Source organism: Cicer arietinum, chromosome 4, assembly GCF_000331145.2.
Source record: "Cicer arietinum cultivar CDC Frontier isolate Library 1 chromosome 4, Cicar.CDCFrontier_v2.0, whole genome shotgun sequence".
NCBI lineage: Eukaryota > Viridiplantae > Streptophyta > Magnoliopsida > Fabales > Fabaceae > Cicer > Cicer arietinum.
In genome coordinates this window covers 8,872,380-8,884,475 of record NC_021163.2, presented here as the reverse complement: position 1 = coordinate 8,884,475, position 12,096 = coordinate 8,872,380, and the positions used below count along the sequence as shown (strand labels likewise).

General features: G+C 31.4%; 1 protein-coding gene and 1 long non-coding RNA gene across 2 annotated transcripts; one reads left to right on the top strand and one right to left on the bottom strand.

Annotated features, from left to right (window-relative positions):
* Positions 1-1,934: 1,934 nt before the first annotated feature.
* Positions 1,935-4,744, bottom strand: LOC101508340 (geraniol 8-hydroxylase-like). Its single transcript, XM_004496107.3, has 3 exons — positions 4,670-4,744; positions 2,777-3,663; positions 1,935-2,706 (listed from the first exon to the last, which is right to left on the bottom strand). The coding sequence occupies exons 2-3, from the start codon at positions 3,659-3,661 to the stop codon at positions 2,122-2,124; spliced, it is 1,470 nt and encodes a 489-aa protein (XP_004496164.1). The 5' UTR covers positions 3,662-3,663; positions 4,670-4,744; the 3' UTR covers positions 1,935-2,121.
* A 3,755-nt stretch (positions 4,745-8,499) lies between these two features.
* Positions 8,500-9,263, top strand: LOC140920202 (uncharacterized). The gene is made up of 2 exons (XR_012162900.1): positions 8,500-8,679; positions 8,949-9,263. It is a non-coding gene; the product is annotated as an uncharacterized lncRNA (long non-coding RNA).
* Positions 9,264-12,096: the final 2,833 nt, after the last annotated feature.

Sequence of the window (12,096 nt, the reverse complement as noted above, 5' to 3'; positions counted from 1 at the left end):
CCTATTACAGCGTTTTTTTTAAAGAGCGCTGTAAAAGACCTCCTTATTTTACTTTTTAAAAGCCTATTACAGCGCTTTTTTAAAAAAGCGCTGTAAAAGACCTTGTTATTTTATTTTTTAAAAGCCTATTACAGCGCTTTTTGTAAAGAGCGCTGTAAAAGACCTCCTTATTTTACTTTTAAAAGCCTATTACAGCGCTTTTTTAAAGAGCGCTGTAAAAGACCTCCTTATTTTATTTTTTGAAAGTCTATTACAGCGCTTTTTTACGGACTTTTTAAAGCGCTTGTCCAAAAGCGCTGTAAAAGACCTTCTTATTTTTTTTTAAAACCTTTTTACAGCGCTTTTCCAAAAAGCGCTCTAATAGGTCCTTTAATTATGTGAAATCAAAGTCTTTTACAGCGCTTTTTTTACAGCGTTTGTCAAAAAAGTGTTGTTGTATCCTCCGTTATTTTTAAAATATCATACAACAGCGCTTGTATTTAATAAGCGCTATAAAAGACGCGTTATAAAATGTCATTTTTGGCGTAGTGATTAATGTGTATAATCATGATATTCAATTTTCTGAACCATGTGACTTCTTAAAATGGATGCATATTTTTCGAGCGGTGGACCGTATTGAATATGTGGCAATCAAATGAGTAAAATTCTATTTTTCACCTTTAAAAATATTCAAAATATTTGTCTATTAGATAATAAAAAATAGAAAAAGATAAAAATAATCTTTTCATATACTTCAGATAAATGAGTGATATAAGTGAGGGAGTGAGAGATATAATTCGATATTTGGCTAGATCCTCTATTAAATGGTTTAACATGTAGAGTCTATTATGTAAGTTGTTTAGATTGAGTTGAAATACCCGTTCTACTTCTCTTTTAATGTAATTCTCATTTACCTTTTTTTAGAGACACCCATTTAAAAAAAATAAAAAAATAAAAAAACTATTTAGACGAATGATTTAGAAAAATATCATAAACCACTTTTATATGATAAACCACTTTTATGTGTGTCATATTTGCCTATAAATGTCTTTGCTATAATCCATAAGGCTTCCTTCTACAACTTAGTCGCCACCTTCTAATTCCTTACATCCTTCTTCTTCATCAATGGGAAAATGGTGGAACGGTGGTTTAGAGTAATTTTTTTGAAGTCACTAAATTAAATCATTTTTTTTTATTTTATCTAAATTTTATTTTATTGTAATTTTTGTTTGATTCAGACTAACTAATTAACTGTTTCATTACATATCATCAACGTTACATAATCGAAGATATGTGTATTCTATATATTTTAGTTTTGTCAGATTAATAATCATTTTACATTTTATGCAATTAATATGCTCAAATATTATGAATTTGTTTGAAAAATGTATTCTTTTCAATTTTAAAATAAGAATTGTCCACCAAGTTCTACCATACTTAAACTACTTTAAAAAATATGAAGAAATCAAATTAAATGCAAATAATATTTTAGATATTATGTAAATATAAATTAAGTTTATTAAATTTTTTATTTTTTAATATCAAATACATAACTATCCAAAAATCTATTAAATATTTTTGAATTAAATTAAAGATATATATTAATAACAATACTATTAAATAATTCAAAAGTAATTAATTTATATATATATATATATATATAATATACCTCAAAACATGGTGAAGACTCACAGTTGACCATGAGAATAACATTCTCTTCATCATTCTATTTTTAACTACCATCGACGATGGCGAGGAAGCATGGAGAGAAGGAAGATGAAGCTGAAAGTTATTGTTATAATCACATTAAACAAATTTTAAATATTTAAAAAATTGTCCCCGTTTATTTTTTAAGTCGTTTATTTAAAAAACCGAATTAATCATGTTTATATTAAAACTAAAAATGCCTTGGACTGGTTTGTTAAATGAAAGAAAGAAAAAGATAACAGAATAAGTATACAAACAATATCAATTTACCATTGCCATTATTTTAAGCTGATACCCCATAGACTTGAATACTCAAATAGATACTTAGACTATAACAACATTAAATTCATAAAATAGAAAAATTAGATAAAGATACACACTACTCCACCTAAAGCCATATCCATAAACCAAATTTGAAGGTAGATAATACAATGGTTACTTAATGTTGTTCAGTGCAATTGGAATAGCTCTTAGGGATTTGTCTAAATCCATATCCTTTGGTTCCATAGAATTTTCAAGTTTCCAATCAAAAGAATTGATTAAGGAACCCAACATCAAATGCAACATTCTAACAGCCAAAGGAGAACCAGGACATATACGTCTACCACTTCCAAATGGAGTAAGCTTAAAGTGTCGACCTTTTACATCTATTTCAGATCCAATAAATCTTTCTGGTGAAAATAAATGAGCATCTTCCCATATGTTTGATCTTCCAATTGCCCATTCATTTATCAGAACTTGTGCTCCTTTTGGAATTCTGTACCCTGCTATTTCCACATTTTCTGTTGCTTTTCGAGGAAGCAAAAGTGGAGCTGGTGGATGTAAACGCAAACTCTCTTTCACCACTGCATTTAAGTAAGGAAGTTTTGCTATGTCTGATTCCTCAACTGGATTTCCTATTCCAATTATTTCCTCTAATTCTTTTTTTGCTTTTGACATAATCTCTGGATTGTGTACTAATTCACTCATTGCCCTTTCTAATCCATTTGCTGTTGTCTCTGTTCCCGCCACAAGAAGATCCTATCACAAGTACAATAGAACATATAATATAACACACACAAAAAGGTGATAAAGAGATGAGAATACATACAAGTATTAGATGTTTAATCTGATTTTTATCCATCTTTCGACTATCTTCTTTGGAAATATCCAGCAAAATGTCTAACATGTCATTATTTGAGACATAATGTTGAGATTGTCTCAGCTTCATTCGTTGGTCAATTAAGATGTCTAAGGCATGAAACACCTTTGAAACATAATTAGAAGTGTGCCTTCTAATCCCTTGTGGATCAACAATCTTCAACACTGGAAAATGATCAGCTATGTTTGGTGTTCCAACAGCTTTCAAGAGAGTGGACACTATATCCTTATATTCATCATCCAAAGACTCAACAAAATCTTGAGACACAAAAGTGTACGACAAAAAATTAATGCATGCCTTGAAAGCTGCTCTTCCAATATCAACAGCTTCACCAGTTAAGCTGTTTCTATGCATATCATTCAGAAGATCTTTCAACTTCATACGTCTAAGTTCTTGACTTGCATCAAGAGTCTTGTTGGAGAATAAATTGTGATGACATATTTTCCTAAGATCTTGCCAAAGAGGTGAAACTGGGAGGAAAACCAAACTAAAATTGTTGTGGTCGTGAGTAGTTGTGTTATCAGGGAAAGATCTATCAGAGAAGAGTGAATCATGAGTATGAAGAATTTCTTTGGCCATATCTACTGAGGAGATGATTATGGTGGTTTCAGTCCATAACTTTATACGCATAACAGGTCCATAGAATTTAGCAAACTTTGCAAGTGTCTGATGTGGTTTGTTGTACAATTCAAGAACATGTGACATGATAGTAAAAATGGAAGGTCCTGGTGGAAGCTTCTTGTTTGATTTTCTGTTTCTTGCATGCAGTGAACCAAGAAAGTATGTGACAATGCATGCCAACAAAAGGAGTAGTGCACTACTTGCAGAAATCATATCTAGAATCAATGAAGGAAAATGTTCAGTACATATACTTCATTTTATAGTAAAATAAATTTTTTTATTTTATAAAATTTTAAATTTTCAAAAATTTCAATTTTGATTTTGGTGTCTGCTTCTAAGTTTATTCACATGTAGTTTTTGAATTATTTTTTGTAGTAATTTTCAGGATATTATAAGCTTATCTTTTATAAAAATTTAGAATTTTATTAATAAATGATTAATTAAATATGAATTTTTGTACTTTTGCCTCTTTAAAATTTATACTTAATTTATCACTCAGTTAAAAATTTCTAATATTTTTAATAGAAAACTCTTATAATGTTCTAAAATTGTTTGAAAAAACTATTTAAAAATTTCAATGATAAATATGAGATGACTTGAAATCAAAGATAAAAAACGAAGTTGGAAATTTTTTAGGACTAATGTTCGAAGAATTTTTGTATAGAGAATAAAACTTAGTTAATCCTTAATTTTACAAATTACAAATATCAAGTATCTATGAAATATACTGCGAAAAAAAAAAAGAGCTTTTGCAACAACAAAATAATTGAAATATTTAGTTCAAAATTTTATTGAAAAAAAAAATTTATGTAACCATTAATTTTATAAATATAAAGTATTTATGAAATATACCGCAAAAAAAAATTAACGTATTTAATTCAAAATTTTAAATCAAATTTTGTGTGACATATTTATATTTATATTTTGAGATGGAGTATTATATTATAATCACAAATTTTATAATATAATTATTGAGATATGATCCTCTTCATTTCTTCTTATCAATTTAGACCACTAAGTGAATTTCACCGTCATCAAAAATTTTAATTTCTTTTGAACTTACTTGTATATGTGTCTCTCCAAAATAAATAGTGAAAAGAAATAGATAATAACATATCTCGTAAGCAATAGTCACATAAAAAGGCAACATTGTTAATTAATTAAAATGTAAAGGCGGATGCATTAATTAAATAGTGAAAGAAGAGTTAATTAAAGACTCACTTAAATAATTTCTTCTCCAAATAGCACCAAAGAAATCAAGACTTCGATGTACTTCTTGCCTCTACTTACTTTCTTATTCGTCCCAATTTATAGGAGGAGATGAAGGTTACATCTACTCCGAAACACATTAGAAAAATTAGTTTTTAAAACAACTTGTGCATAAAATATGCATAAGGTAATCATATATTTAATGAATTGTCGTTGACTAGCCACTAATAATTTCATCTCTTATTTTTTTAAGTTCTCACCGATATAAAAATAAAAGATTTGTAAGAGATTAAAAAGTTTACAGTATCTTAAATATTATTATAAAAATTCATTTAAAAATATAAAAGATATCCACATCTTAACTTAAAAAATTCTAAAGATTAAAAAATTAAACAAAAATTGCAAAAACTAAAAACTTATTCCACTCTAAGTCTTACGGATACTATTAAATTTTACACATTCGAGATTTGAGATCATTCATGTAAGTCTTATTTTTTGATGGCAGGTGTAGTGTGAAGAAGAATTTTGGCTTCTTCCTTTCGGAATTATTTATGGTAGCTGCACTAGTCTGAACGGGTTTTTATTATATACTTATAAGTATTAAGTTATTAAAAATGAGTTAAAGAATAGACAGTAAGGCGATGCATCACGTTCCTAAGGTGAGGTGGTGTTAAAGGGTAAAATTGAGAGCAAAATATGAAGGTGGGGGTGATTCGGTATGGAGTGTCCACTGAATTATCATACAACTTTGATCAATCCAAGAGTTATCAGACAGTGTCCGATTTAGAGCACGTTTCATCCTCACACTGAATCATATATGTCCTACTGAAGTGCAATAATTACATGGTATTCCTTCTGAACTATATTTTTTATTTTGGTACAACTTTGACTTTCATCTTTCGAGAAAGCCAATTTTATAAGAGTTTAGTGTCGATTGATATTTATAATATATATTATATTCTTATCTTTATTAGTGTCTACTTAAAAGAAAATATATGTAATTATTAGAGTTTTAAATATATTTTAAAATTAGTTTATGATAAAATAAGGTCTTTATTAAAATTTGACGATCTTTCTACGAAAATGATATTGTATTCAAGATACTCAATCAGATGTAAGATATTGAGTCACATGTATAAATTATTACAAAATATTTATTATTTTATTGTACTCTTAAAGTTAAGATTTAAATATTAAAATAATTAATTTTATTAAGATTTAAATTTTATGACCGGTCAATATTAAAAAAATTAACATTAAATATATTTTTGATCTTCTTATATTGTCAAAAATTAACTTTTAGTTATTTTATTTTCAAAATTGATTTTTTGTCCTTGATTAGTTATTCAATTTGTTTTTAGTCTCACCAATGATGTGACACTCCATTAATAAATGTGATATTTAATTGATGTTATTAATTTTATTTATATATGAAAATATATAAATAAAATATTTAAATTTTATTTATTGTAATGCTTATGATGCTGTAGTGGCGGTTGGATGGCTTGAAGTACATGGCGGTTTCCAAATTTCCTAGGAATGTAAGGTGTAGTGGGAGGTAGGTGTCGTACATTGCATTTGGTGCTGAAGTGTTTAATTCATTAATTTAGTTGGATGAATTGTATGCAATTGATGCTTTTGATATATTGATTTAGTTTGACTTACCATTTGATCATTGGATATCAATGTTGGAAACCTTTATGGAATATGGGTTATAATATTTTTCTGTTATCACGTTGATTCTCGATATATACTTGGTCCTAAAGGTTAGAATACTTCTTATACTCATCTTATTAGTGATTTTTATTTATTTAAGAAAACTAATTGTACTAAAATGAAAAATAAATCAAGGTCGTTTTTAGACAATAAAATTAAATACAAAATACGGAATAAAAACATAATTTACATAGAAGTTGTTTATTTAGATTTTTTTAAATTAAAAAAAGAAACTATTTTAAAAAGTGATTAAAAACTAAACTAAACTATCCATGATATAAGTTTTAGAAGGTGGCGGCTAGATATAATTTAGAGTTAGCCTCTTACTCCTCCTAAGAATCCAACTATTAACGTTTAGAGATTTTGACAATTGTCTTTTCTCAAACAACTTGAGAAAGAAATATGTAGAGGTGTGCCAAACATTACTCTAGAATCTTATTATTATATTATTATATGTACAAATTAATCTATGATGATTTTCTATACAATTAAGACGAGTCAAAATTAATATCAATGAAATAATTATATATAATTTTAATCTTGATCATATAAGAAACTATTATAGATTATTACTAAAATTTATATATATAGTGTATATGATATTATTGATCTATATGATGATACATTAATAATATGATTTAGATCTTTAATAGTATTCTCTAAACGTTTATTTTCAACATTAATTTTAATTAAGGTCGTACTAATGAGTATACTAAGAGCATTGGTTAAGGACTATAAAAAAATTAACTTAAAAATACAAATCAAATATTTATCAAAGTAATAAATATATTGTTTCCATATAAAAGTTATTTCTTTTACTTTCTTAAACAATGCCCTAATTATTAAGAGCACTTGTTTATATAACCTAAAATTCAGAACTTTTGATTTAAATATCAATTAAAAAAAAAATAACGTTTGATCTCCAAAATATTTTTCATGAATACTTTTACTCTATGCCGTTATCTTAAAAAAAAAAATGCTAAGATTGTAATAATTAATTTGTTTTTATTTTTTGTTAGAGAGAGTGGGAGAAAGTGAGAATGGAGTTAGAAGAGAAAGGAATTAGGCAATCATCAAGAATGTTAAAATCGTGCGTATATATATCTAGTGAAAAAGAAGTTTGTTATGTGAGAGTTAGAGGAAATATGTTTAGCCGTTTAATTAAACTTAAGAGCTGAGATTAAATCCCACCATTAATCATTATTTTGTCCTCTTGCAACTAACCAAAACCAATCGACCCACTATTCTATTAGATAATATTATTATATATTAGTCGTACCACCATTGTCAAACCAGACGTCTCAGTGATTGTGTTTGTCGTATTTTTCTGTCATTATTTGTTATGGCTGGTGTTAAAGATGATTCTCTTCAAGCTGTTAGTGTTCACCTAAATGGACAAAATTACTCTTATTTTTTGTGGGGTTTTGTTGATGGAACTTCTGTTAAGCCTACAGATAAAAAGGATGAAACTCAATATGCAAAAGATCTGAAAACATGGAATGTTAGTAATTCAAAAATTATTACTTGGATTAATAATTCTGTTGAGTTGTCTATAGGAGTACAACTAGCAAAATATGATACTGCTAAAGAGATTTGGGATCACTTGAAACGTTTGTATGTTCAGTCTAACTTTGCAAAACGTTATCAGTTAGAAAGTGATATTAGAGCCCTTAAGCAGAGCAGTATGACCATTCAGGAATTCTATTCGGCAATGACTAATCTGTGGGATCAATTGGCTCTTATGGAATCACCTGAGTTGAAAGCTGTCAAAGCATACATTGATCAAAGAGAGGAGCAACGTCTGGTTTGGTTTCTAATGGCTCTTCGTGATGATTTTGAGGGCCTTCGTGGGGGTATTTTGCATCGTTCCCCCCTTCCTAATGTTGAATTAGTAGTTAGTGAATTGTTGGCAGAAGAAATCAGACTTAAGACTCATTCTGGTATGTTAAATAAGGAAATTCTCTCAGCTCCTCCATCTGTTTTTGTTGCTCCTGTTCAAAAAAAAAACATCTCAAGGGAGATTAGGCTTGGTAATGATGAATGTGCATTCTGCAAAGAAAAAGATCATTGGAAAGCACGTTGTCCGAAATTGGGGAGAACACATAAGAAGAATTTCAGGCGGCCATCGTCCAATGTTGTTGCTTCTGCTCCTCCTACCATTGACTCTAGTTCTGGTTCTGTATACTCATCTGAGAGTGCTTCCCAAATATCTGATATTGCAGAACAACTTCAAAGACTTCTTGCCACTCAATCACATGCCATGTCTGCCACCTCTTCTAAAGGTTTGAACTCCTCTGGTATGTCAGGTATATCTCCTTCCATATGGATTCTTGATTCTGGAGCATCTCATCATATGACATACGATGATAAATCTTTTGTGTCTGTGAAACCTGCCTCGTCTGTGTCGGTTATAACTCCTATGCCACTAGCAGGCATTGGTTCTGTCTCCACACCTAACTTGTCTCTTTCTAATGTTTATTATATTCCTAATCTTACTTTGAGTCTTGCTTCTGTTAGTCAAATATGTGATTTCGGTTATTCGGTTACGTTTTCTTCCACTTCTTGTTGTGTGCAGGATCCACATTCTGGGAGGCTGATTGGGACAGGCCATAGACAGGGGGGACTTTACGTTTTGGATGAACTACGACTCCCAGATACTGCAGCCTCAACAACTACTGCTGACTTATTATCTAGTTTTCGCTTGAATTCATTATCTTCTAGTTTTTATTTATGGCATTCTCGCCTTGGACATGTTTCTGCTTCTAGATTAAAATATTTGGCTTCTACTGGAGCCTTAGGAAAGTTAAAACCCTGTGATATCTCAGATTGTTGTGGTTGTAAACTTGCTAAATTTCCAGCTTTACCGTTTAGTAAAAGTGTTTCCGTTTCATATGCGCCTTTTGATTTAGTTCACTCTGATGTTTGGGGTCCATCACCGGTGCTCACCAAAGGTGGATCTAGATATTATGTTTCGTTTATTGATGATTACACTCGTTATTGTTGGGTTTATCTTATGAAAAATCGGTCTGAATTTTTTGACATTTATCATATATTTCGTGCAATGGTCAAAACTCAACATAATTCTGTTATAAAGTGTTTTCGTTGTGATTTAGGTGGTGAATATACCTCTAATAAATTTTCTGAATTACTTGCTTATGATGGCACTCGCCACCAAACATCTTGTACTGATACTCCTCAACAAAATGGAGTTGCTGAAAGGAAACATCGTCACATTATAGAGACTGCTCGTTCCCTTTTGTTGTCCGCTTCAGTTCCTAGTGAGTTTTGGGGAGAAGCAGTTCTTACTGCTGTTCATGCTATTAATAGAATTCCATCCTCTATCATATCAGGTTTGTCTCCCTTTGAAAAATTATATGCTTCTACCCCTGATTACTATTCTTTGAAAGTTTTTGGTTCTACTTGTTTTGTTCTTCGCCCTCAAGTAGAGCGCAGTAAGTTGTCTTCTCGTTCAGCCATGTGTGTTTTTCTTGGTTATGGGGATGGTCAAAAGGGTTATCGTTGTTATGATCCTCATGCAAGAAAACTTTATGTATCTCGTAATGTTGTTTTTCTTGAGCACATTCCTTTTTACTCTGTTTCCTCTGATTCGCAGATTACTAAGAGTTCTGAACTAACCCATATTGATCCGTTTGGTCCTAATGATAGCGCTTCTAGTGATTGTAATGTTGAGAATTGCAGGACAAATACTACTACTCCACATGATGACATCCCTCTTGTCCCCCCGGCTGTCCAACCACCTCCTGCGATTGTTGATCCTCCTCGTTACCCTTCTCGTCAACGTAAGTCTACTCAGTTACCTGATTTTGTCTATTCAACTTACTCAGCTTCGTTTGCTTCTTTCTTAACCTCTATTCACAGTTTGTCTGAGCCCTCTTCCTATAAAGAGGCTGTTCTTGATCCTCTTTGGCAGCAGGCTATGGCAGAAGAACTATCTGCATTGCACAAAACCAACACTTGGGAATTAGTACCTCTTCCTCCTGGAAAACGTGCTATTGGGTCTCGTTGGGTATACAAGATCAAAACTAAGTCTGATGGGTCAGTTGAGCGCTACAAAGCACGTCTTGTTGCTAAGGGTTTCTCTCAACAATATGGTATGGATTATGAAGAAACTTTTGCTCCTGTAGCCAAGATGACCACTATTCGTACTCTTATTGCAGTTGCATCTATTCGTCAATGGCATATTTCCCAAATGGATGTCAAAAATGCCTTTTTAAATGGTGAGCTTCATGAAGAAGTCTATATGGTCCCTCCACAAGGAGTTTCTCATGATCCAGGGGAAGTATGTAAGTTAAAAAAGGCTCTATATGGTCTTAAACAAGCTCCTCGAGCTTGGTTTGAGAAATTCTCTACTGTGATCACTTCTCTTGGTTTTCGCTCTAGTGAACATGATTCTGCATTGTTTATAAGGTCCACCACTCATGGTCGCATTATACTTTCTCTATATGTTGATGATATGATTATTACAGGTGATGATGTTAGTGGAATTAATGAGTTGAAATTGCAGTTAGCCAAACAGTTTGAGATGAAGGACTTGGGAACTCTTCGCTATTTCTTGGGGATTGAAGTTGCCTACTCTCCTAGAGGCTACCTTCTTTCTCAATCCAAGTACATTGCCAACATTCTTGATCAGGCTCGTCTTTCTGATACTAGAGCAGCAGATACTCCTCTTGAGTTGAATGTAAAATATGCTCCCTCGGATGGTGTTCCTTTACCAGATTCCACTTTGTATCGTACTTTGGTTGGCAGCTTAGTGTATCTTACGATTACCAGACCTGACATTGCTTATGCTGTTCATGTTGTTAGTCAGTTTGTTGTCTCCCCCACTACAGTACATTGGGCAGCAGTTCTTCGGATTCTTCGTTATCTTCGAGGAACTCAATTTCAAAGTCTTCCATTGCAGTTACGAGCTTATTCTGATGCTGATTGGGCTGGTGATACCACTGATCGTAAATCCACCACAGGGTTTTGTATCTTTCTTGGAGACTCTCTTATTTCTTGGAAGAGTAAGAAACAAGACATTGTCTCTCGCTCTTCTACAGAAGCTGAATATCGTGCTATGGCATCCACTACCGCTGAAATAATTTGGTTGCGTTGGCTTTTGTCTGATATGGGTATCTCTCTTGCTGAGCCAACTCCGATGCACTGTGATAACAAGAGTGCTATTCAAATTGCTCACAACTCGGTCTTTCATGAACGCACCAAACACATTGAGATTGATTGTCATTTTACTCGTCATCATCTTCAGCATGGAACTATTACTCTACCATTTGTCCCTTCTTCTTTACAGATTGCTGATTTGTTCACAAAGATGTATTCCATTAAACGTTTCCGTTTTTTAGTTGACAAACTCTCGATGCTCCATGTTAATGCATCGTGAGTTTGAGGGGAGATATTAGATAATATTATTATATATTAGTAGTAAGGGTATTTTAGATATTTTCTATTTTCCTCTATATATACTCATTGTAACCCTATTAACTTTAGTTTTGGTTTATTATATGATATGAAACCCTAGAGTGGTTGTTTTCTCTTCTTCCTCTTTCTTCCTCTTTTCATTGTTAACATATTCTACATTAATGGTTTTAGTTTTAAATCATCTTCTCTCTTTGCAAAGACCTCACATTGCAATTTTGAAGATGCAGGATATAAGTTACAAGTTGCCCCACTTTCAACCCTATACAGCAAACATGTGGAACCCCATC

Coding starts and splice junctions, on each gene's coding strand:
- LOC101508340 (XM_004496107.3), bottom strand. CDS start 3,661: ATGATTTCTGCAAGTAGTGCACTACTCCTTTTGTTGGCATGCATTGTC. Junction 2,707..2,776: donor AGATTAAACATCTAATACTT/GTATGTATTCTC, acceptor TACTTGTGATAG/GATCTTCTTGTGGCGGGAAC.